The sequence below is a fragment of the Ctenopharyngodon idella genome, chromosome 18, assembly GCF_019924925.1.
Source record: "Ctenopharyngodon idella isolate HZGC_01 chromosome 18, HZGC01, whole genome shotgun sequence".
Lineage (NCBI taxonomy): Eukaryota > Metazoa > Chordata > Actinopteri > Cypriniformes > Xenocyprididae > Ctenopharyngodon > Ctenopharyngodon idella.
This window is the reverse complement of record NC_067237.1, coordinates 15685534-15711633: the sequence shown is the minus strand read 5'-3', so window position 1 is coordinate 15711633 and position 26100 is coordinate 15685534. Positions and strand designations below refer to the sequence as shown.

Here is a 26100-nt window from a genome sequence, read left to right as displayed (position 1 = left end):
GCTAGAAATTAACATTTATTTATATGTTTAAAGTTTAATTAATAATAATTAAACAATAAGCATTTATCAAATTGCTTATTAGTAAATGTTCACCTTTACTCTAAAAAGTGCTGGGTTAAAAACAACCCAAGTTGGGTTAAATATGGACACATCCAGCGATTGGGTTGTTTTAACCCAGCGTTTGGGTTAAATATGGACAAACCCAGTGATTGGGTTGTTTTAACCCAGCAGTTGGGTTAAATATGGACAAACCCAGCGATTGGGTTGTTTTAACCCAGCGGTTGGGTTAAATATGGACAAACCCAGTGATTGGGTTGTTTTAACCCAGCAGTTGGGTTAAATATGGACAAACCCAGTGGTTGAATTGTTTTAACCCAGTGGTTGGGATAAATATGGACAAACCCAGCGATTGGGTTGTTTTAGCTCAGCAGTTGGGTTAAATGTGGACAAATCCAGCGATTGGGTTAAATTTGGACAAACCCAGTGATTGGGTTAAATATTGACAAACCCAGCGGTTGGGTTAAATATGGACAAACCCAGCGATTGGGTTGTTTTAACCCAGCGGTTGGGTTAAATATGGACAAACCCAGCGATTGGGTTGTTTTAGCCCAGTGGTTGGATTAAATACGGACAAACCCAGCGATTGGGTTAAATATTGACAAACCCAACGGTTTGGTTAAATGTTTGAGCAACATGCTGGACCGTTTTATTTAACTCAACTATTGTATAAAAACAAACTATATGGCTGATAAAAATGAACCCCAAATATGTTGGAAATTAAAAATCAGACACATAATTACTAGAGGCAACAATAATAATCAAAAGCTGAACATTTACTAATAAGCAATTTAATAAATGTTGATTGTTTAATTATTATTCATTAAACTTATTAATAAATGTTAATTTACAACGTATTTGGGTTGATTTTAAGCAAGCAATACAGTAATTTTTAAACAATAGTTGAGTTACATAAAACAGCCCAGCAGGTTGGGCAAACATTTAACTCAACCAGCATTTTTTAAAGAGCAGAATATATAGAATAAAATTAAGTAATATTATAGATAGAAATGTGACAACTAGTTGTCACATTTCTATCACTTGCTGTACAGACATTAATATTAACATCTTGAGTACAAACATTTACAAAAATACCACTGAATTCATTAAACGCTTGTTGACCTTTTGTGACAACATGCCCCAATAGTAACACACGTGGTCACACTACATGGGGTAAGTTGTCACAGTGGAACCTGCATATTTATGTCTCAGAAATATTACAGACAACTAGCACTGGTGTTTCCTGTATTAATAATAAAATATAATGCTGTTCTGTATAGTGCTTGTGGCAATAGTTTCATCGATCGGAACTGATAATCCTCTCTCAGCATCTGAAATGCATAAAAACAAGATTATTTTTCAAAACAACTGCTTAATTGATTACAAAATACGGCAACCTGAGCAATCCTCCAGGTATCAGATGCAGAAGAAAACTCGTCCCGGAGCCAGAAAGTGCCTTCCTCAGGACTTACAAACAGAGGAGGAATGAATGCGGTTTGTAGTTTTTCCTTCATTAATACAACACGCCTGCAGTACGTTCAATTACAGCAGTGTGCAGAAGATGTTGTAAGTTTAAAGATTTAAACAGCTTACAAAAGTCGCCCTAGGTGTTTTAGTTGCCATCAGTTAATTCCTTTAATTTATGGATTTTACTGTGCTGTCTGTGAGAGGAAAAGCAGAAGTGGGTCAGATTCCCTGTGATGATCCGCAGTGAGATCCGTTTGACAACTGACAGTGATATCCAGAAAACATCCTTTCAGCTGATGATGATGATGATGAAGTGTGGGTCCAAAAAGTCTTAAAGTACACTAAAAATCTGGAATGTTTCTATACAAGGATTTTAACAATTTAGAAATGATGTAAAATGAATAAAGGTACTCTATGTAACTTTTGGCCCTCTAGCAGTTAAAAAACAAAACTTTATGCGTTTTGCAAAAGACTGTGCGGATGAATATGACCCTTCACATAGATCATACTTTACAATGAACTCTGTTAGAGAGTTTATCTGTTCATCTCAGTTTATCTGTTCAATAAAATACCTTACACACCTCTTGTGTAATAAAAACGTCATCTCCGCGTCATCTTTACTATCCTTTCGTTCTCTCCATCTCCGTAAGCCAATGTTGAATCTTGTTTTATTACAGCTCTGTCACATTCTCTTTTTGCCAGCAGACGCTCCTCTGTTCGGCATTTGTTTAAAATGGGTGATTCATGTCAAATCATGTTCCATGTCAAACTTCTGACAACTAACCTCTGCCATACTTCAGACACGTGTCAAAGCAGCCACTTTTCTCTGTTTATGGATATGATGAGGCACGCATATTTTAATTTATTTTAAGATTAAAAGTTGGGGCCTGGGACGAGAGTATAAATCATATATGCACAAGGCATTTAAAGGGGACCTATAATGCCCCTTTTACAAGATGTAATATAAGTCTCTGGTGTTCCCAGAATGTGTCTGTGAAGTTTCAGATCAAAATACCCCACAGATCATTTATTATAGCTTGTCAAATTTGCCCCTATTTGGGTGTGAGCAAAAACACGCCGTTTTTGTGTGTCCCTTTAAATGCAAATGAGCTGCTGCTCCCGGCCCCCTTTCCAGAAGAGGGCGGAGCTTTAACAGCTCGCGCTTCGGTTGCTCAACAACAAAGCTGGAGAATCTCACACAGCCAAAATGATTGTCAGTAACGGTGTTCAGCCTTACATTGTTCAAAGCGGAGTCGACACTGATGGAGAGACTCAGGAAGAAGTTACAACTTTTAGACAGTTTCTGAATGGTTTGTGGATAAATTTATGTAGTTGCTGTGGAGTTGATTCAACTCATTGACTAGCATGTGCCGTCATGTTAATCTTTTTTTTTTTTGTTGAATTGACCCTCGTTTGTGAAGCAGTCCGGTGTAAAATGACGGCATGTCAACAACACTCTACTACAACAACTCTTCCTCTTCTCTAAAGCAGCCCAACATGGACCCTTTTGTTGTGTGCTCTCAGGGGGCGGGGTTTATGTAAATTTTGGGGTTAGTTATGTCACCAACCTGGGAAGAAGCTCATTGTAGTCCCTACCAGCCATTTGTTGTAGTCCTTAAAAAAATTTTTCTTTAAAAAAAAAAAAAAATCTCCTTTGCATTGAACTTTGAGCGTCGTAACTTTGCAGATGTTGTTTATGCTCAAAGAGCAACATTACACACTAACTAAAGTTAAAAAAGTCAAATCATAATTAACCACACCTTTAAAAATTAGCAAAAATAAATGAAGGTATGGGAAAAGTTTCTGATACAGTTCTAATCTGAACTTCATATAACAAATAAAAACTTGCATAATTCAAATTTAGCATTTGTACTGGAAATAATGAAATTTTGATGCTTTTGGTAATAAGCAGAACTTTTAATGTGAATCTGATTTCCTCACCTGCTGTGATTCTTTCTGCCGCTGAACACTGAACATCTGAAGTGGAACCAGTTCATACTGAAGCAGGACTCAGCCGCTGTCTGAATCTCATTAAAAGTTTGTCATGTTAATGTCACGCTGGCTGAGGTTTGATCAGAAGATGTTTAAAGCCACCTGAAGACGCTCAGCAGGAGACAATTTCTAGATTCAGATTGTGAAGATGAGAAGAAATGACGTTTCTGAATGTGCTACAGCGGTAATGACAGGAGTCTCCATTAGCAGTGACACACTTTCATCTGAGCATGTTACTTGTTTTATACACTGTAAAAAATATTGTTGGTTTAACTTTAAAAAGTAAGTTACCTGGTTACCTTAAAATTTTGAGTTCATTGAAATTAGAAATTTGAGTTAATACAATGAAGGAGATTGGTTTATAAATAGAAACTCAAAATATTATGTTATCTGAACCACATTAATTATCTAAGTTGATTTGACAAAAGAAAAAAAAGTTGTGATAACAAATAATGATTTTTTATAGTGTATGTGCAAGTCCTTATGTTTTATTATCCCTTAAAAATACTGTATTATAGAAAGGGGGGGGGAATCTAATTTTAAAAGGATATACACTAAAAAAAATTCTGGGTTAAATATGGACAAACCCAGCGATTGGATTGTTTTGACCCAGCAGCTGAGTTAAATGTTTGCCCAACTACTGATTAAAAATGACTGGCTTAAAATGAACCCAAAATAGGTTGGAAATGAAAAATCAGACACATAATTACTAGAGGCAACAATAATAATCAAAAGGTGAACATTTATAAATAAGCAATTTAATAAATGTTTATAATTTAATATTTATTTATTCAACATATTAATAAATGTTCATTTATTAAACATATTAATAAATGTCCAGCCTATTTTGGGTTCATTTTAAGCATGAAATACAGTCATTTTTAAACAATACTTGAGTTAAATAAAACTACTCAGCAGGTTGGGTAAACATTTAACCCATTCGCTGGGTTAAAACTGTTTTAAATAGAAACTCAAAACTCAAACATTTAACCCAACCACTGGGTTAGTCCATATTTAACCCATGGACAATATTTAATCTGAATTGGGTTATTTTAGCATTTTTTAGAGTATAAAAGCTTTAACCCATTTTGTTCCAAATATTAAAGTTTCAAGAGTTGATATTAAATTTGTCAGTATTTCTCGATTTTAGGCTTGTCCTTTAACTTAAATTTGAAGATTTGAAATGTTATTGATTTTTACATCATGATCTGATCTGAGATTTGCTTGACATTTATGCATTTGACAGCTGCTTTTATACAAAGTGACTTGCAGCATACATTTTTATAAAGTTATCTGAAAACAGTGTGATGGACATGTTACTTGTTTTGACACTATTGAATTAGAAATATTTTTTTTTTCATCATTTCACAACTTCTTTCTTTTGTTAAATCAACTTAATGTATAATTAATAATGTGGTTCAGATAACTTAATATTTTGAGTTTCTGTTGAAATCGCCTTCATTGTATTAACTCAAATTTTTACTTTCAATGAACTCAAAATTAAGGCAACCAGGTAACTTACTTTTTTTAAGTTAAACCAACAATATTTTTTTTAGTGTACTTTTTCAGAAATCAGGGAATAAACAGGCAAAATTATTGATGCATTTGCTCTCTGTTGTGTGGCTGTGTTAAATTTCATTAAATTTCATGAGTTCATTTTTCCTTAATGTCATTTCAATTCAAATTTCAGTTCAACTTTTAGTGTGTTGTGCACCAATTCAATTCAAATGCTCACTTATGAATTGTTAGGGAGCCAATAGGGTAAATTCTGAATTTCACATTTATGCCGTTGCGTATTATACATTTGAGTTGTTCCTCAGTGAATGTTTCTGTCATGAGAACATCAGAAATGCTTCTTGTGCTCATCGTTGTGCATCTGTCTTTGATGAATCCATCGCTCTGGGCGACTGCAGCGCGCCTATAAAAGCAATAAAAGCCAACAATGGCTTTTCAAAAATTAACGCAGCATCTCCATATTGATGAGGAAACATATCCAATCTTTGCTTTTGCCTTTCTTTAAATGTCAAAGTGATGGATGCCATATTTTCAGCATGCCATAATCAACTGTTTTTTGATATTTTGAATAATGCTGCTTTTGAATTATAGCCAGCAAAAGGAATAATCACTCAAATATGGGAATGCACATGGTGGTGAGGGGGGTGTATGTAAATGAGTGCATATGCATTAATGCATGACCCTATAAGAATAACAATCACGCCTTCCGGCACTAAAGCAGGTGTCGTTAATAGTCACGCCGGAAGCGCAGAGCTCAAACCCACTGCCTCCACGCTGGTCTATTTTCAGCCCTGCATTACAACGTCTCTTGTTATTATTTTACGGTTATCTGAGCCCATTCACTGCCCTTCCTGTTCTGCTCTGTGTCACGCTGAAATGGGTTTCATGGACGTCGTCTGTATTTTTATGTCACTATCAGAGGAAATATGCACGTGTTTGTATGTCTGCGTGCTTGAGTTTATTGAACAGGTATTTCCAGTTCTTATTATTGGTGAGACAGATGCAGCCTGTTATTACAGAGACTTTTTAATTACGCGCAAACAAATGCTTCAGGACTACAGGCTGTGGAGGAAATTCATTTTATTTAATCATTACAAGACTTTTATACCAGGAAGTGGCTTTTAAAATGCATCATGCAATTTTGTGAGGGTTTATTTATTTTTTTATATATTTATTTTCTCTTATTTTTAAATATAGCCTATAATCCAAAATTTGTCTTGCAAAAATGTGGACGTGTTCATGTATTTCAGTTGAAGGACCAGTGATTACAGTGCATAGAAATGCATGAACAATCACACATAAAAGCTCTCTCTCTCTCTCTCTCTCTCTCTCTCTCTCTCTCACTCACACACACACACACACACACACACACACACACACACACACGTGGCGCCTCCCAGTGGTCATATAACGCATTGTCGGTGAGTGTGCTGATATCAGGCGCTACTGAGGATTTGAAGCACAACTGTATTATATGGAGGAAAAAAACAGATTATTTGAAAATATATATAAAGTAATTCATTGTTTCTGTGGATTTTTTCTACAATCTTACAGTACTTATGGAAGCCCATTTCTATCACATAAGAAAAAAAATCATGCTTTGACATGACAAAAGTCATAATTATCACATAAAAAGTCAAAATTATGACATACTAAGTTATATTTATGAGATTTAAAATGACGTCATATTTCAATGTATTTTGATTTTGAGTCGAAATTATGAGACAAATCAACAATTATGACAGAAAATCAGTGTTATGACACTAAGTGATAATTATGACAGAAGAATTCCCATTAATGAGATTAAAAGCGAAATTGGCAAAAAACTCATAATTATGACATACTAAGTTATATTTATGAAATTTAAAAGTGATAATTATGACATAAATCATATTTATGAGATGAAAAGTCAAAGTGATGACAAATCAAAACTTGACATAGTACATTGAAATTATTGCAAAAAATTATATTTATGAGATAAAAAGTGATATTTTTTTGGTCAAATCGAAATTATGAGACAAAAATCAACAATAATAAGTGATAATTATGAGAGAAGAATTCCCATTTATGAGATTAAAAGCGAAATTGGCAAAAAGTCATTATTATGAGATAGTACTATGTAATATTTATGAAATTTAAAAGTGATAATTATGACATAAGTCATATTTATGACATGAAAAGTCAAAGTTATGACAAATCAAAACTTGACAGTACTTTGAATTATTACAAAAAGTTATATTTATGAGATAAAAAGTTATAATTATGACATAAGTCGAAATTATGAGACAAAATCAACAATTACGACATAGAAAGTCAACATTATGACATACTAAGTTATATTAATGAGATTAAAAGTGACAATTATGACAATTATGAGATTTAAAAAAAGTCATAATTATGAGATTAAAAGTCATTATGAAATACTAAGTCATATTAATGACATTAAAAGTCAAATGAGGCAATTTATGTCAGTTTGTAACTTTATCTCATCATTTTTACTTTTTATACAGCATAATTTTGACTTTTTATGTCATAAAACAACAATTACAATTAATCTAATCATCAGCATGATCTGTCAATCAAATATCAGATCAGAACTGTTAAACAAAATTCCTCTCTTTCTGGGGGCGTGTCTTTGATAACTGCTGTCTGATTGGCTGCTCAGGAGTTCCTTGCATTAATGCAGTCCTGTGAGGGAGATCCATTCATCCTGACCTGCGGGATGATGGGAAGGTTCAGGCCCCCCACAGCAGCCTGTCATAGTGACTGATGGAGAGCAGAGGAAACCTCAAACCTCCCAGAGAGAGAGAGAGAGAGAGAGAGAGAGAGAGAGAGAGAGAGAGAGAGAGAGAGAGAGATGCAGACGCCCCAATATGAGCCCAACGCTCACTAACAAAGTACCAACATAGATGACAGAGGTTCCTTCTCATTATCTGTGAATTATGTACCTTTAAGTAAGCAAAATATAATGCATCCAAATGTAACTTTCTCCTGTAGTATGTAATTTAATTATATTATTTAATTTAGTTCAAAATTAAAAGTCAGCATCAAACAGAAGCTGTAATAGTCTTTTCTTCCCTATTGTGACGTATATCCGAGTGAATCGGCCTCTGGAATAAAGGCGCGTTCACACATGTCATAATTACATAATGAAATTTCATCTTGTAAAAAGTGTTCATGTCCTACTTGTACCATGTGACCACCATAAACACTGCAGTATTCCATAAAAAAAATAAGAAGTCAATTTTGATTTCATGGTGACTTTAAGGTAGAAACTGAACTTAAGTTTTCAAGTAGGAGGACATTTTTTACATTGTGATTTCTTATGATGCCTCTTTTCCACGTTAAATGTCTTTGTCTTGTTCAGGTTTTGAGTCAAACACTTCTAGATCAAAACCTGCTTTCACTGTAATGTAATGAATGCTGCTCAATAGCGCCTGACCTCAGATTCACACGGCAGTGCTGCCACCATGTGGCTACTGTTTATCATTACACGTTCACACTTCAGTCACGTGTGCACTCTGTGAGAAAAATATATATATATAATATTTTTTTTTTTTTTGTGTGTAAAGATGCACACTACCAATCAAAAGTTTGGGGATGGTAAGCTTTTAAAATGTTTTTGAAAGAAGTCTATTATTTATTTTGAAAAATAAATAAATAAATAAAAATACAGTAAAAATTGTGAAATATTATTACAATTTAAAATAACTGTTTTCTAAGTGAATGTGTTTTAAAATATAATTTATTTTTGCGATTCAAAGCTGAATTTTCAGCATCATTACTCCAGTCTTCAGTGTCACATGATCCTTCAGAAATCATTCTAATATACTGATTTGCTGCTCAAGAAACATTTATGATTATTATACAGTTTGTAAATTAAACAAAAATCATGTTTGCAGTAGGCTAATGCACTTAATAATGGAAGTCTATGGTGCAAGATGTTCATGGAGGCATTAAAGAGCAATAGAATTTTAATAATTCATCTATACAAATGTTTTATTTCAGTTGTAAAGTGTCTAAAACATACTTTTAGCAGTTCAACATATCTGTCAATATGATTCCTGCATTTTTCTCCATGTAAACAGTCTCTGGTATCTTTACCAATGGGTTTACACACTTCAGGCTACATCATCATCATCATAACGAAGCGAAATATTGTATATACAAAAACAAGATTAGTGAGCGGTTTTATCACACAGCTGTGCTAACACAAGTCTCATGCTAACACATATTAGCCTTAATATTAGCCACGTATTAAAGGGATAGTTCACCCAAAAATGAAAATTCTGGCATCATTTATTCACCCTCAAGTAGTTCCAAACCTGCATGAATTTCTTTGTTCTGCTAAAGGAAGATATTTGAAAGAATGTTTTTAACCAAGCAGATCTCGCCCCCCATTGACTACCATAGTAGAAAAAATAAATACTACCGTAGTCAATGGGGGGCGAGATCTGCTTGGTTAAAAACATTCTTTCAAATATCTTCCTTTAGCAGAACAAAGAAATTCATGCAGGTTTGGAACTACTTGAGGGTGAATAAACGATGCCAGAATTTTCATTTTTGGGTGAACTATCCCTTTAAGTCGTGTGGCTGTACTGTATGTTAATTTTTTTTATGGAGCTAAAGCGTGAGATATTAACACAATTCTGAGTTGATATCTCACAACTCTGAGTTAAAAAAAAAAAAAAAGAGAGAGAGAGAGAGAGAGAGAGAGAGAGAGAGAGTCAGAAATGCGAGATAAGAAGTCGCAATAGCCTACCTTTTTTCATGCAGAAACAAGCTTCATATTAGCCTATATTTAGCTAGGCCGTTTTTCAGCAGGTCCTTCGTCAAAGCTCTGAAATTCAGTCAGACGGGAATATCACCTGGCATCATAAAATATCTAATAAATGGTTTGAAGACGGAGAGTAAATAATCCAATTAAATATTTTCTCAGCTGACGGTGTGTTTACTGTGAAGACTCGTTCATATGCGAGACGTGTGTCTGTGTCCTCAGGATCTGATGTGATTTACTTACAGATTCACATTACGAGAGATCATTTGAAGCAGCTGCTGTAAAATCAGTCAGTGTGTTTGTCGGTAAATCCTCATCCAACATGATTTAGTGTTTCCACAGGGATGTACAGAGAGATGATTGACCTTTAAACTACATGAAACGACATTCATGTCACGGTGACGCAGAATACTCAATGACAATGAGAGAGAGAGAGAGAGAGAGAAACACTTAATGGGTGAGACTTGAGTTTATCCTGATTGTACAGGTGCTGGTCATATAATTAGAATATCATCAAAAAGTTGATTTATTTCACTAATTCCATTCAAAAAGTGAAACTTGTATATTATATTCATTCATTACACACAGACTGATATATTTCAAATGTTTATTTCTTTTAATTTTGATGATTATAACTGACAACTAAGGAAAATCCCAAATTCAGTATCTTAGAAAATTAGAATATTGTGAAAAGGTTCAATATTGAAGACACCTGGTGCCACACTCTAATCAGCTAATTAACTCAAAACACCTGCAAAGGCCTTTAAATGGTCTCTCAGTCTAGTTCTGTAGGCTACACCATCATGGGGAAGACTGCTGACTTGACAGTTGTCCAAAAGACGACTATTGACACCTTGCACAAGGAGGGCAAGACACAAAAGGTAATTGCAAAAGAGGCTGGCTGTTCACAGAGCTCTGTGTCCAAGCACATTAACAGAGAGGCGAAGGGTAGGAAAAGATGTGGTAGAAAAAAGTGTACAAGCAATAGGGATAACCGCACCCTGGAGAGGATTGTGAAACAAAACCCATTCAAAAATGTGGGGGAGATTCACAAAGAGTGGACTGCAGCTGGAGTCAGTGCTTCAAGAACCACTACGCACAGACGTATTCAAGACATGGGTTTCAGCTGTCGCATTCCTTGTGTCAAGCCACTCTTGAACAACAGACAGCGTCAGAAGCGTCTCGCCTGGGCTAAAGACAAAAAGGACTGGACTGCTGCTGAGTGGTCCAAAGTTATGTTCTCTGATGAAAGTAAATTTTGCATTTCCTTTGGAAATCAGGGTCCCAGAGTCTTGAGGAAGAGAGGAGAGGCACACAATCCACGTTGCTTGAGGTCCAGTGTAAAGTTTCCACAGTCAGTGATGGTTTAGGGGTGCCATGTCATCTGCTGGTGTTGGTCCACTGTGTTTTCTGAGGTCCAAGGTCAACGCAGCCGTATACCAGGAAGTTTTAGAGCACTTCATGCTTCCAGCTGCTGACCAACTTTATGGAGATGCAGATTTCATTTTCCAACAGGACTTGGCACCTGCACACAGTGCCAAAGCTACCAGTACCTGGTTTAAGGACCATGGCATCCCTGTTCTTAATTGGCCAGCAAACTCGCCTGACCTTAACCCCATAGAAAATCTATGGGGTATTGTGAAGAGGAAGACGCGATATGCCAGACCCAACAATGCAGAAGAGCTGAAGGCCACTATCAGAGCAACCTGGGCTCTTATAACACCTGAGCAGTGCCACAGACTGATCAACTCCATGCCACGCCGCATTGCTGCAGTAATTCAGGCAAAAGGAGCCCCAACTAAGTATTGAGTGCTGTACATGCTCATACTTTTCATGTTCATACTTTTCAGTTGGCCAAGATTTCTAAAAATCCTTTCTTTGTATTGGTCTTAAGTAATATTCTAATTTTCTGAGATACTGAATTTGGGATTTTCCTTAGTTGTCAGTTATAATCATCAAAATTAAAAGAAATAAACATTTGAAATATATCAGTCTGTGTGTAATGAATGAATATAATATACAAGTTTCACTTTCTGAATGGAATTAGTGAAATAAATCAACTTTTTGATGATATTCTAATTATGACCAGCACCTGTAAAAGTAAGTAAAATTGATGCGATATAGTGAGGTTAAAGGGTTAGTTCACCTAAAAAATGAAAATTCTGTCATCATTTACTCACCCTCATGTCGTTCCCGACCGGTAGGACTTTCACTGATCTTCAGAACACAAATGAAGATCTTTTTAATGAAATCTGAGCGATAGTCATAAAACTAATCCATTTGAATCAAGCAGTTTAGTCCTAACTTTCTGAAGAGACTTGATTGCTTTATATGATGAACAGATTGAATTTAGGCTTTTATTCACATATAAATATCGATCAGCGAACATTAACAGAAGCTCAACCGAACCTGCTTGATGTGCGAGAAAAAAACTCTTGCTGAAGCTCAAACGTGCTGCGTAACACGAGAATGAACCTCATTGGTTCTTGCGGAAACTCAAACGTGCTGCGTAACACGGTAATGAACCTCATTGGATCTTGAGGAAGCTCAAATGTGCTGCGTAACACCAGAATGAACCTCATTGGTTCTTGCGGAAACTCAAACGTGCTGCGTAACGCCAGAATGAATCTCATTGTTTCTTGCGGAAACTCAAACGTGCTGCCTAACACAAGAATGAATCTGGTGAATGGAGAATGAATGGGAACTGAACTTCATTGGTTCTTGTGGAAGTTCAAACGTGTTGAGTAACACGAGAATGAACCTCATTGGTTCTCACACTTCAAGCAAACATACTTGAGCTTCCATTTCCCACAACTGATGTGAGTTGATGAATGTTTATATGTGAATAAAAGCCTAAATTCAATCTGTTATTAAGACACTAAAAACACCCTCTATCACCTTTTTGATAATAAAAATGATTCAATATAAATGTATATTAATATAAATGTGTCCATTTATTTACGAAATAATGTGGATTTGTTTGGACGTGATTTTCAACACTTACAGCAGATCTTGATGTTCTGGTTTCTCGTACAGTACGTCTCCTGATGTTCACTGTTCACAAAAAAACATTTATGCCAACACACATGAAAAAGACAAAAAAGGCCAAAGACAAAATGTTTATTCACTGTCAGTCTGCGACTGCAGCTCTTCCTGAAACACTGGCAGTGTCAAATAAGGCAAAGGGCTTATAGATCATATGGATTTGTACAGTTTTGCACCAACAACAGTTATACATTCACCAGTTACTGTATGTGTGATATCATATAGATCTCTATATATATATTTATAAACATATTCCTAAAGAAGTGTGAGGGACGCAGGTGACAGAAGAAACACTCACGGTTATAAAGCTGATTCAGTCTTTACTGTGAAACACACCATCTCACGTCTTCATATGACATAAATCTACTCTCTGTGATCTCTAATAAAATAAAATAAAATAAAAATATATTATGCTCATCATATATAGCTCTTAAACTGTGTGTTTTGCATTGGATAATTAAAATCTGTTCAGGTCAATAGTCATTTAATATGCTGTGTTTGGAAATAAACTCACTTAGGTCACGTACAAGACATCAGCGTAGTGTTGGAAACACACACACACACACATGCGCGCGCACACAGACAAACACACACGCATCCTTGTGTTAGTCTAATAAACATCATTTTTAGGATCTAGTGCACACACATCAAGCGATCGTTTCAAACTCACACACCCAACAGACAGTCAGTGACTTCAGAGATGAATTTGCACAAAAGCATCGATCACATTTAAAGCCGTTTTACAAATACATAGAAAAATATAATCCTCTGAATGCCCTTTTTACAATTATAGATAGATTATAGATTTATCTGAAAATATCAGTGTAGTTAGTGGTGGAGGATTGAATGTGTTTGCTAAAGGGAAGTGAGTGATCTTCTTAACATATACAGTATATAGTAGGAGAAAACTTGCTAAAAATACCATGGTATATGATCATGTCAGATGGTACTGTATGATTACTATATTCATGTACTATAGTATTTATATGGTAGGATATACTTCAAAATATAACTTCATGGTAGTGTTCAAAAAACGCGGTACTACCATATACTATGTGGTATTTACAAAAAGTACCATGCTTATGTAATACTATGGTATTCTTGTAGTACTATGTAAATACCATGGTACATGAATAGCACTCCTACATACCACTTACAAAAATGTACCATGGTACATGTGCTGTGCCATTGCGGTATTCTTAAAAGGACCCTGAAATATTATAGTAGATGAAGTTTACTACCATGGTATATTTTTTAAAATACCATAGTATTACCATGTGATACCTTCACTGCACCATTGTGCAGTATTTTTTTTCATTGGAAATAATACCTTTCTAACATAGTAATACCATGGTATTTTTTTCTCACATATGTTGCTCATTTCTACATTTATGATATAAATACAGTCTTCTGAACAATGTAGCGTAACAGGTGACAAAGCAACAAGTTTAAACACCTAAACGGAGATATTTGGTCAATTACTTGGTTTCTACTTGTGATGTCATGCTGGATAGCCCCGCCCACAGTGACATCTCATTGGTCTAAAATCCCACCTCATACACTACAGTTCAAAGGTTTGGGGTCAATAAGATTTTTAATGTTAAAATACAGTAAAAATTGTGATAAATTTTTGCAGTTTGAAATAAACGTTTTCTATGTGAATATAATGTAAAATGTAATTTATTTCTGTGATCAAAGCTGAATTTTCAGCATCATTACTCCAGTCTTCAGTGTCACACGATCCTTCAGAAATCATTCTAATATGATGATTTGCTGTTCAAAAAACATTTATATTATTATTAATGTTGAAAACAGTCGTGCTCCTTATTTTTTTGTGGAAACAGTGATATACAATACTTTTTTTCAGGATTCTTTGATGAAAAGAATGTTCAAAAGAACAGCATTTATTTGAAATGGAATTCTTCTGTAACATTGTATCAAAATCTTACTGACCACAAACTTTCAAACGTTAGTGCATCTGTATATTAAACACTGGATTGAGTTTTTACACACCATATAAAATGTATGCTGTCAGTTACTAGTCACTGGTAACTTGTCGAGTCACCTCCGGTCAGACTTTTCAGTGGCAAATAAAGACCATTCTGTGTTATCGACGGTAGAGGATGAGACTGTGTAAATGTGGATTAGTCTAATTAGTGTCTGAACAGATCCTAGCATCGATCGGACGACGGACACAGGTAACCAACAGTTACAGCGCAAGGTTCAGTAGAGGTCTTTGTAGGGTTTGGAGTAGTTAAACATCAGGTAATCCATGTAGTAGAAGTCATACGCCCGTTGCCGCTCCGAAGCGTTCAGCTGGGAAAAATAATGCTGCGTGATCTGAGTGGAAGTTCTGGCCGCTTTGGGGTTCCCGTCCTTGAACGAGGGATACGTCAGGTTCTCCGGGGCCCCGATCTTTCGTAAAAGGAAGTTGGCGTCTTCTTCCAAGGTTTCGACCTTCCCGATGAAGTCGTAGTGCAGGTGGCAAGGGCTGCAAAGCTGGTTGGTTGCTTCCCAATGGATGTCCATTCCCACAGGACGGTGCACATCCAGCAGGTAGTGGATGAACTCCCGAAAGGTCACGCCGCTTCCCGTCTTCAAAGCTGTTTGTGATGCATTCACTCTGTATTTTGAGATGATGGGCTTCCCGAATACGGGATGGTAGTAGGAATTGGGGCTCTCGAATTTGTCCCTGAACGCCGACACCAGCCGCTCCATGGGCTCGCGGACGAACAGCACTTTGGTGTACGTCTCCAAACGCTTGGTTATGCCTTGCCGGTCAAAACTGTCCAGGCGTTTCAGGTGATTGTCGTAATGAACGGCCACGTGATTGATTTCCTGCGTGGCATTGGCGACGCCGGCCAGCACCATCAGGACCCTCTTCCAGTTGGAGCATCCGGCTTTTGGCACCTCGCAGTACAGCAGTTTGTGTCTGTCCTCCACGTAAATCCGCGACACGTGATGCGGCGTTATTGTTCGAGAAATATTACTCCGATACTTTCCGCAGACCTCCCGTACGATCCGTCGACGGGACTCCTGAACTTCAGCCAGACGCCACGAGTTCTCTGCGGCCGAGTACGATGAAGACGACGATAACATGGAGGAGTTTGTGTGGAGTCGCTGCACCGGGCTGGTCTTTAAAAGTTTCCGGTGGCGTTTGGTGACCTGTTGGGAGCCCGGGTCGTGCTCTCGGGAGCCCGGTGTGGCGGCTTGTCGTTTCCACTGGGAATCTGGCAGCTGCATGGGTGAGATGGGGTCAACATCGCCCTCCTCTGACCGCTGGTTGAGTCTAGCGGAGACGCTGCCCACGACCTCACTGAACTGGGCGCACTGCTCCTTCAAACACACACAAAAAAACCTATGAAGCATACTGACATTATAAGAAAAGCATGTATTCATTGTGTTATATTTCAATCCAAAAGAAGAAAAATCACCTAAATTCCTATTATTCATCATTTTAATTCAATAAAAGCAAATTTTCACACTATCAGCATCTCTATATATATATTAGAGATGCACCGATATATCGCCCAATAATCGGTATCGGCCAATAAAAGCACATGTTCACACTATCGGCATCTGTATATATATTGGAGATGCACCGATATATCGGCCAATAACCGGTATCGGCCAATAAAGGCAAATTTTCACACTATCAGCACAGACACACACACACACACACACAAATATATATATATATATATATATATATATATATATATATATATATATATATATATTAGAGATGCACCGATATATCGCCCGATAATTGGTATCGGCCAATAAAAGCACATTTTCACACTATCTGCATCTCTATATATATTAGAGATGCACCGATATATCGCGCAATAATCGGTATCGGCCAATAAAAGCACGTTTTCATACTATCAGCATCTACATATATATATATATATATATATATATATATTAGAGATGCACCGATATATCGGCCAATAATCGGTATCGGCCAATAAAGGCAAATTTTCACACTATCAGCACAGACACACACACACAAATATATATATATATATATATATATATATATATATATTAGAGATGCACCGATATATCGGCCAATAATCGGTATCGGCCAATAAAAGCAAATTTTCACACTATCGGCATCTATATATACAGTGGGTACGGAAAGTATTCAGACCCCCTTAAATTTTTCACTCTTTGTTATGTTGCAGCCATTTGCTAAAATCATTTAAGTTCATTTTTTTCCTCATTAATGTACACACAGCACCCCATATTGACAGAAAAACACAGAATTGTTGACATTTTTGCAGATTTATTAAAAAAGAAAAACTGAAATATCACATGGTCCTAAGTATTCAGACCCTTTGCTGTGACACTCATATATTTAACTCAGGTGCTGTCCATTTCTTCTGATCATCCTTGAGATGGTTCTACACCTTCATTTGAGTCCAGCTGTGTTTGATTATACTGATTGGACTTGATTAGGAAAGCCACACACCTGTCTATATAAGACCTTACAGCTCACAGTGCATGTCAGAGCAAATGAGAATCATGAGGTCAAAGGAACTGCCTGAAGAGCTCAGAGACAGAATTGTGGCAAGGCACAGATCTGGCCAAGGTTGCAAAAAAATTTCTGCTGCACTTAAGGTTCCTAAGAGCACAGTGGCCTCCATAATCCTTAAATGGAAGACGTTTGGGACGACCAGAACCCTTCCTAGAGCTGGCTGTCCCGCCAAACTGAGCTATCGGGGGAGAAGAGCCTTGGTGAGAGAGGTTAAGAAGAACCCAAAGATCACTGTGGCTGAGCTCCAGAGATGCAGTCGGGAGATGGGAGAAAGTTGTAGAAAGTCAACCATCACTGCAGCCCTCCACCAGTCGGGGCTTTATGGCAGAGTGGCCCGACGGAAGCCTCTCCTCAGTGCAAGACACATGAAAGCCCGCATGGAGGACTCCAAGATGGTGAGAAATAAGATTCTCTGGTCTGATGAGACCAAGATAGAACTTTTTGGCCTTAATTCTAAGCGGTATGTGTGGAGAAAACCAGGCACTGCTCATCACCTGTCCAATACAGTCCCAACAGTGAAGCATGGTGGTGGCAGCATCATGCTGTGGGGGTGTTTTTCAGCTGCAGGGACAGGACGACTGGTTGCAATCGAGGGAAAGATGAATGCGGCCAAGTACAGGGATATCCTGGACGAAAATCTTCTCCACAGCGCTCAGGACCTCAGATTGGGCCAAAGGTTTACCTTCCAACAAGACAATGACCCTAAGCACACAGCTAAAATAACGAAGGAGTGGCTTCACAACAACTCCGTGACTGTTCTTGAATGGCCCAGCCAGAGCCCTGACTTAAACCCAATTGAGCATCTCTGGAGAGACCTAAAAATGGCTGTCCACCAACGTTTACCATCCAACCTGACAGAACTGGAGAGGATCTGCAAGGAGGAATGGCAGAGGATCCCCAAATCCAGGTGTGAAAAACTTGTTGCATCTTTCCCAAAAAGACTCATGGCTGTATTAGATCAAAAGGGTGCTTCTACTAAATACTGAGCAAAGGGTCTGAATACTTAGGACCATGTGATATTTCAGTTCACAGTTCACAGTTCAGTTTTTAATAAATCTGCAAAAATGTCAACAATTCTGTGTTTTTCTGTCAATATGGGGTGCTGTGTGTACATTAATGAGGAAAAAAAATGAGCTTAAATGATTTTAGCAAATGGCTGCAATATAACAAAGAGTGAAAAATTTAAGGGGGTCTGAATACTTTCCGTACCCACTGTATATTAGAGATGTACCGATATATTGCCACATAATTGGTATCAGCCAATAAAAGCACATTTTCACACTATCAGCATCTATATATATATATATATATATATATATTAGAGATGCACCGATATATCGGCCAATAACATCTGAATTAATGCATATACATATTTTTTTTTTTTTTGCACATCTTTATAGAACATATAAATATATAAAAATGTATATATATATATATATATATATATATTTACAATCATTATATGTATTATATGACATAAGCCATTATATGACAGTATATCATGTTATACGACAGTATATCATATTCCTTTCAATCAGAAAGTGCACATTATCAACTGATGCCTTTAATGAAAGTATACATTATAAATAAAAAGATAACTAAATACATCAATGCAAAATAAAAATCCTAAATACATAAAAGGGCACATTATTAACTGATGCCATTCATTTCAAATGCCCATATTGTTCAGCTGATCTGGCTGATGTATCAATCTATCTTCAGTCTCACAGTTTTCAGTGTGTAACTCTTTGTTTTTTAACCATCAGATGGCGCCATTAAGCTGTTTCTGATCTGCCTGTTCTCCGCTGGATGAATGTCTCATTACAGCTCATCTGTTCTCTGTGTGACTCAGTCTGAATATCTCTAATCCGCTAATTGACGAGGATTTTTGCTTAATTCTCTACGTCACCTGATTTCCAAAAACACGTCGCCTGTGGCAAATATCAATTTAACTTCTCATTTGAATTCATTAAGGTGCAATAAACTCAATGAATTGAATAATCATAAATCCAGTATTAACGAGGTGATTAGTTCGTTATGAAGTCAGGGTTCATTTGATTAGTGACGGCAGGTTACGGCCTAGCAATCTGCCCCTTCCCCTGGGACAATATGAGGGCATGAGAGGAGAAGAGACGATGTTTAATACAATCACATGTGTTTCTGCATTCTGATAAAGCTTTTAAACAGTTTATGGACAAAGACATGATCTCACCTGTCTGGACTGAGTGGTGCCCCTGAACTTCACACCTGAAAGACAAGACAGACAGACAGATTAGCTGTGCATGCAAAGACATTGATATGCATAATGGATTCTGCACTTTAAACTGGCCTAAAAATCATGCACCTTTAAAAACAGTTCAACTTAAAAATGCATCTCAAGACCATTCAGAACAGTAAAACACATCTTGTGTGAACGGCCCGAGTGTGTGTGTGCACAATGACACACATAAAGGCCACACACTGCGTCTTTCATATTCCATTTTAACAATCCCAAGCATTTCAAAGCGCTTATTCTGTAATTACGGAGTGAATGAGAAACATTCACTAATTACAGCTTTCCATGTGTAACCATGTGACCTTGTTTCAAACATGTAATTGAGGAGCACATGTAATACACAGAGACAGATGCATATTATATATCTTAAAATTACAATCTGAAGAAGTGTTTTTGCATCTTAAAGTGCCTCTATTATGCTATTTTAAAGATTCCTTTTGTTTCTGAGGTCTCCTACAATACATTTACATTCATCCAAGGTCAAAAAACACTTTAATTTTCTTATAATATCCACTGCAGCATCAGCTCTTTTCTCACAGTGTCTGAAACGCTTCGATCAAAGATTCAGTCTCTCTAAACCCCGCCTTTCTGAGAGCCTGCTCTGCTCTGATTGGTCAGATGTTCCAGTCTGAAACCAAATGCTCATTAGCATTTATGAATTTCAGCTCTTCCTCAGCACTTGTCAATCTCATCAAAGTGGATTTGCTTTGGCAGCAGTGTCTTCTTGACATGAACAACACGAACCAAACTCTTCCAGTCTCAGATACAACTACAGTGATTGAGGGCGGGGCAAATAGACGCTGTTCAGCCAATGAAGATCACAGGTTGGCATTATGTAAATTAGTTACAAACCTACGTAAGTTCAGCAGGAAGTGAGACTGAATTACTGACGACTCGTTTAGCAACTTTCTTTTAGGAGACAAAAACTCCATTTATCTGATTAAACACTTATATACAGCTTGATTTTTCTGACCTACAGCATATAGATTTTCACGCAAAACCTTAATAATGAAAACCGCCCTGCGTCTCTGCTCTCTAATGTTAGTGTGGTCAAAAATAGTGGACACACCACCCGGGTTCATACAGCATCCACATGCTTCTTGTTTACAGCCAGAGACGTTGCTATGATCATCACTGTGAGCCACCTTACAACAGGGTTATGAATATTCATGAGAAAACCTTTGCGTTTACTTCATCATTAGCCCACTGTTAGCTTGTATTCCAGAGGAACATGACTTCTGCTTCTTGGCTCTTGAATGTTTTGACATCAAACCAGAGTATGTGATGGGTGTGGAGTGGACACAGAGCAGGGAGTTCTGGGATTTTGCCTGAAGCGTTGATGTTCTCTCTCGCTCCAAGATTACTCTGAAACTGCTTCATCACAAGCATAAAATGCATGTAAACTGCTAAATATGCAACTGCATGTCAGCAAGAATTCACCACATATTCAAAGTGTTAACATATTATTAGCAGTCAGAACGAGAGAGGTTTATTATAAGAATATTATGAGAAAGATGATCAAAAATTCAATACGTCAAAAGATTGGAATAATTACGAATATCTTCATGATCACCAGAGGCTGCATTTATTTGATCAAAAAACAGTAAAAACAGTGAAATATTATTACAGTAAAAATCACATAGTAGTAAAAATCACATATTATTACAATTTAAAATAGCTGTTTTCTATGTGAATATATAGTAAAATGTAATTTATTCCTGTGATCAAAGCTATTTGATATTGAAACTTTTATATAATTATAAATGCTTTACTGTCAATTTAAAGCATCCTTGATGAATAAAAGTATTAATTTCTTCTTCTTCTTCTTTTTTTTTTTTTTAAATCTTACTTACAAAATTTGAATGGTAGTGTATCACAATATACATACACAAAAATATGCATTGATAAAACATTGATAATAATCATAAATGTTTCTTGCAAATCAGCATATTAGAATGATTTCTGAAGGATCATGTGACACTGAAGACTGGAGTAATGATGCTGAAAATTCAGCTTTGATCACAGAAATAAATTACATTTTACATTATATTCACAAAGAAAACAGCTATTTTAAATTGTAATAATATTTCACATTTTTACTGTATTTTTGATCAAATAAATGCAGCCTTGGTGAGCAGAAGAGACTCTTTTTAAAAACAATAAAACATCTTTTAAACTGATAAAAACCGTACAAATATTTAAATGTGAATCAACAAATTCATTGTAGACTTCAACTTTATAAAGTTGAGAATGGGAAAACTTGGATTTGGAGCAATTATAAAAGGCTTTGCACAAAATATCACTGCAAAATTCTTACAAGTTACAAACCAAGCAGCAGAAGTTATTAAGATGATGTGAGGTTTGAATGTTTGTGAACTAATGCTGCACGACTGTACAACAGAAGCACGGGTTGTTTGCGAGCGAACGCTCCAGCTGTACGTTGCGACTCCGTGTGTTTTCTGTAAACAAATGTTCCTGTCAAGAAGTGAGCCACGGGCTAAATAAATTACACCGCACAGACAAACTTATACAGAGCTGTTAATTGGCAAGCAGTTGATTAAAATGCAAAAGAGCTCTTGACCTGTTGTAACTCCCTCTAATGACTGCAGACATCAGAAGAAACAGAGGGAGTGTCTGCAGACATCAGCGCACACCTGCATCTCTCTAAAAACGAGTGAGCGAGAGAATCTTGTCAGTCCACATGCACGCTGGGAAGGATGATGCGCTTGATTTACATCGGAGATCTTCATATCTTCTGACTGGAGGGCAGAGATTTTAACCTCGTTTCAGAGCATTATGTAGCTGATGCATATTATGTTAAAGCAGTCAAATGTGATCTCTGCCTAATAACATCACCTCATCCGGTTCTGACTGAAGAAGAAAACTAGAGCGTTTTTCGAAGCTGTTTGCACGTGCACAACTCACCAGCACATGATGTGTGTTTGCCAGTGTGTGGATATGCATTTGCAAAGTATTTTTTGTTGTTGTTACTTACTAGTCCTTCCTTCAAAGCCAATTTGAAAATCATAAATCTGAATATCATAAATCTGATCATTTGCAATGAGACAGCATAAATTCCTCGACAAGATACACAATTTGAGGCAGTTAGAGTGAGTTAGGGGTTTGCTCTAAACACAGACACTATGCATGAGCCATATTAATAGTGATGCATGGTTTAGCAAAGAGACTAAATGAATAAATGCATACATATTAAGAAAATAAGCACAGCATATCCAAGCACAGACCTCTAGCTTGGCTAAAACGCACTACCATTCTGATACATGGACTTGTAGACGAGAATTCACTCTTCTTCTTCTTCTAAATCAGTTTCTGGTTCAAACATATGGCTGAATTAAACCAATATTTCCACTTGCCATTGTGTAGCATTAGAGTAAAGTTGACTGAGTGGAACTCTGAGCTGGTGTGAGTGGGGGCGGGGCTAATTTGAATATTCATGACTTTACGTATACTAAATGAAGCAAGGGTGTCGAGTTACATTCAAGCAATTTCAAGGCATGAATACATTTTTTATAGGAAAAAAAAAACTTTTAAATATGTCATTTTGATTATCAAAGATGAGTTTTAAGGGGTAAAATTATTGACTACAGGGGGATTTTAATATTTTGAATTAGCTTGCATTTTTATATTTTCAGTTGAAGTTTTAGTAAATTTTGTGCTTTTCTCATTTTTATTTAGTTTTTGTTTTTTCATATATTTACATTTAGCTTTAATTAATTTTTAATTTGTATGATTTCAGTACTTAAACTTGCAGTGTTAGTTTAGTATTATTTAGTATTTATTAATATTGTGAACAAACTTTTATTTTTATATTTTCCATCTTCTTTTTAATTTTAGTTTATTTTTTCATGCTTTTGACATTTTTATTAGGTTTAGTTTATCTTTAATTTATTTTATTTCAGTTTTAATTTGTATAATTTTATTACTTCAACTTGCAGTGTTATTTTAGTATTATTTATATACTATTATAATATTTATTAATATTTTGAATGAGCTTTTATTTTTATATTTTCCATTTTCTTTTTCTTTTTCATGCTTTAATAATTTTTTATTAGTTTTAATTTAGCTTTAATTTATTTTTATTTGCTAAGGCAACATTTCTAATTTTCATTTACATTTTTTTTTTACGTTTAAAGTTTTTCATCTAATATATTTTATTTTATTTCAGCTTTATTTCATTTAAAGAAAATTATTTTATTTATTTATTTATTTATTATTTATATTAGTTTTAGTTAACAATAACATCACTGGCATACTTTTTATTTTATTTTTTATTTTTTTTAATTTATCAGTAACTCAGCAAACTAATCTGTTCTGAACATGATGGTATAAAAACGAGGCTTAAATATAAAAATATAAAAAAACAGAGGTTTTTTCCATGTCCATTTCAGGCCAGTAGATCCAGAGGCGTGTGTTCAGGATGGGTTCTGTCAGTGTTGACAGCGCTCACTAACACTTCCAGCGCTTGTAGGCCTCGTGCAGATTAAACCGCTGTTCAGTGAGAGGAGATATCAAACCCTACACTGAATGCAAACCCAGCTAGCAGTAGTGCTGTTCCCCTCTCAGGATATAAAGGAGAGTTCTGGAACAAAAGCAACACATCTTATCGGACAAGCACCAGCAGAGCCGAAGGGCCTTTCATTTTCTGAGAAGCTCTTTGAAACACTCACCACTGCGGCTCAAACCTCTTGAAGGTAGACAAGGTTAGTTGACCACAGTGTTCGGGAGTAACTAAGTGATGTGTGTAACATCTTTGTGTTAAGATACTTATATGCAAAGATAACTAGAAGTACAGAGTCAATCAGTGATGTGAGTTCTGTGTGGCGTTTCAGCAAACCTGTTTGAAAACACACTTGAGCTATAAATTATGAGAAGCTCGTAGCCGCGCAGCTCCAGTTTCAAAGAAGCAGGTTGACACCCATCATCTGACGGGTCCGGATCAGGCCCGATTCCCTGTCAAAGACAGACTTAAACACATTGAGCTGGCGACTGGAGGAGCGAGGCAGAATTCAGAGCTGCTCTCGGCTGTCAGATCGAAGAACTCTGTGCATGTGGCACTCTCAGAAAAATACCTAGAGCCCAACAACACTGCCCTACGTGATATTATAGCACTGCTTCCCTCTGCAGCACCACAGGCTCTTTCCATTCATTTCATTTGGCCGCTCTCTCTCTCTCTCTCTCTCTCTCTCACACACACACACACACACACACACACACACACACACACGCGCACACACACGCGCACACACACACACACTCTGAGTGTGCTGTAGGCTCTGTGTTTCCGGCAGAATTTCAAATCTTTTTTGTGTTACCTGCCCTGTGGTTATGCTGGGCTCATGTCTCTCTCTCTCTCTCTCTCTCTCTCTCTCTCTCTCTGCAGGCCTGTGCCATTATAAACCGTACTGAGAATGCCTTTAAAATACCAATTCAATTCCTGGATTATCACTGAAATCAAATTGTCGGTAATAAATATGATGCATAATTTGAATTTAAGGAAGTAGAATTACAACTGAAATTAAATTAATAACAGATGCAAGTGTAAATTTAACTAATAAATCTCACTGTTTAGTATGAGTTACCCATAAACATCTAATACTGAATACGTTTATTTAATACTGTATAAATACAAATATATAGCAATAAATATGTAATAAGCAATAAGTAATATTTTGGGTATATATCATTATATTATATCATATTTATTATTATATTATATTATATTATATTATATTATATTATATTATATTATATTATATTATATTATATATTAAGTTTTTGGCACAAAAAAAAACATACTTTTTAAGCAATATTTATTGTGTACACACACACACACACACACACACACACACACACACACACACACACACACACACACACACACACACACACACACACAGACACACACACACACACACATACATATGCATTTATATACAAGCAATTTTTTTTATAATCTTATAAATATAAGCAATAAGTAATATTTTGGGTAAATATTATATTGTTTTGGGTAAATATTATATTATATTATATTATATCACAAAAATTAAAAAAAAAAAAAAAAAAAAAAAACAATATATTTTTAAGCAATATTTAATATATATACAAATTTCTTAATATATATATATATATATATATATATATATATATATATATATATTAATGTTAACATATTATGTTATGTATATTATATACTTTTTGGCACAAAAATATATACTGTATAAAATATTATAATTTATTTTATATTATAGTATACAATATAATATATATTTTTAGCAATATTTAATATTATTTTGTGTGTAAATGTATATACACAACCAAGGGGACCCCCCATCCCCAGGACATGATTTAAAATGGTATAAAATGGTTTTTATATACTGTATATTAAATATGAAATGTTGGATTAAAAAT

The 26100-nt window shown here is 35.9% G+C and overlaps 1 protein-coding gene across 5 annotated transcripts in view; it reads right to left on the bottom strand.

Moving 5' to 3' along the window:
• Positions 1-12913: 12913 nt before the first annotated feature.
• chst8 (carbohydrate (N-acetylgalactosamine 4-0) sulfotransferase 8) overlaps positions 12914-26100 on the bottom strand; it is a 192904-nt gene continuing 179717 nt past the window's right edge. For 2 of the 5 annotated variants that reach the window (XM_051870244.1, XM_051870243.1), the window contains exons 3-4: positions 19609-19646; positions 12914-16189 (exon numbers count right to left, since the gene is read on the bottom strand). In XM_051870244.1, the coding sequence (XP_051726204.1) occupies positions 15077-16189; positions 19609-19646 (1151 nt within the window). In that variant the 3' untranslated portion in view covers positions 12914-15076. The remainder of the gene's footprint in view (positions 16190-19608; positions 19647-26100) is intronic. The other 3 variants (XM_051870245.1, XM_051870247.1, XM_051870246.1) reach the window with 3 other exon arrangements.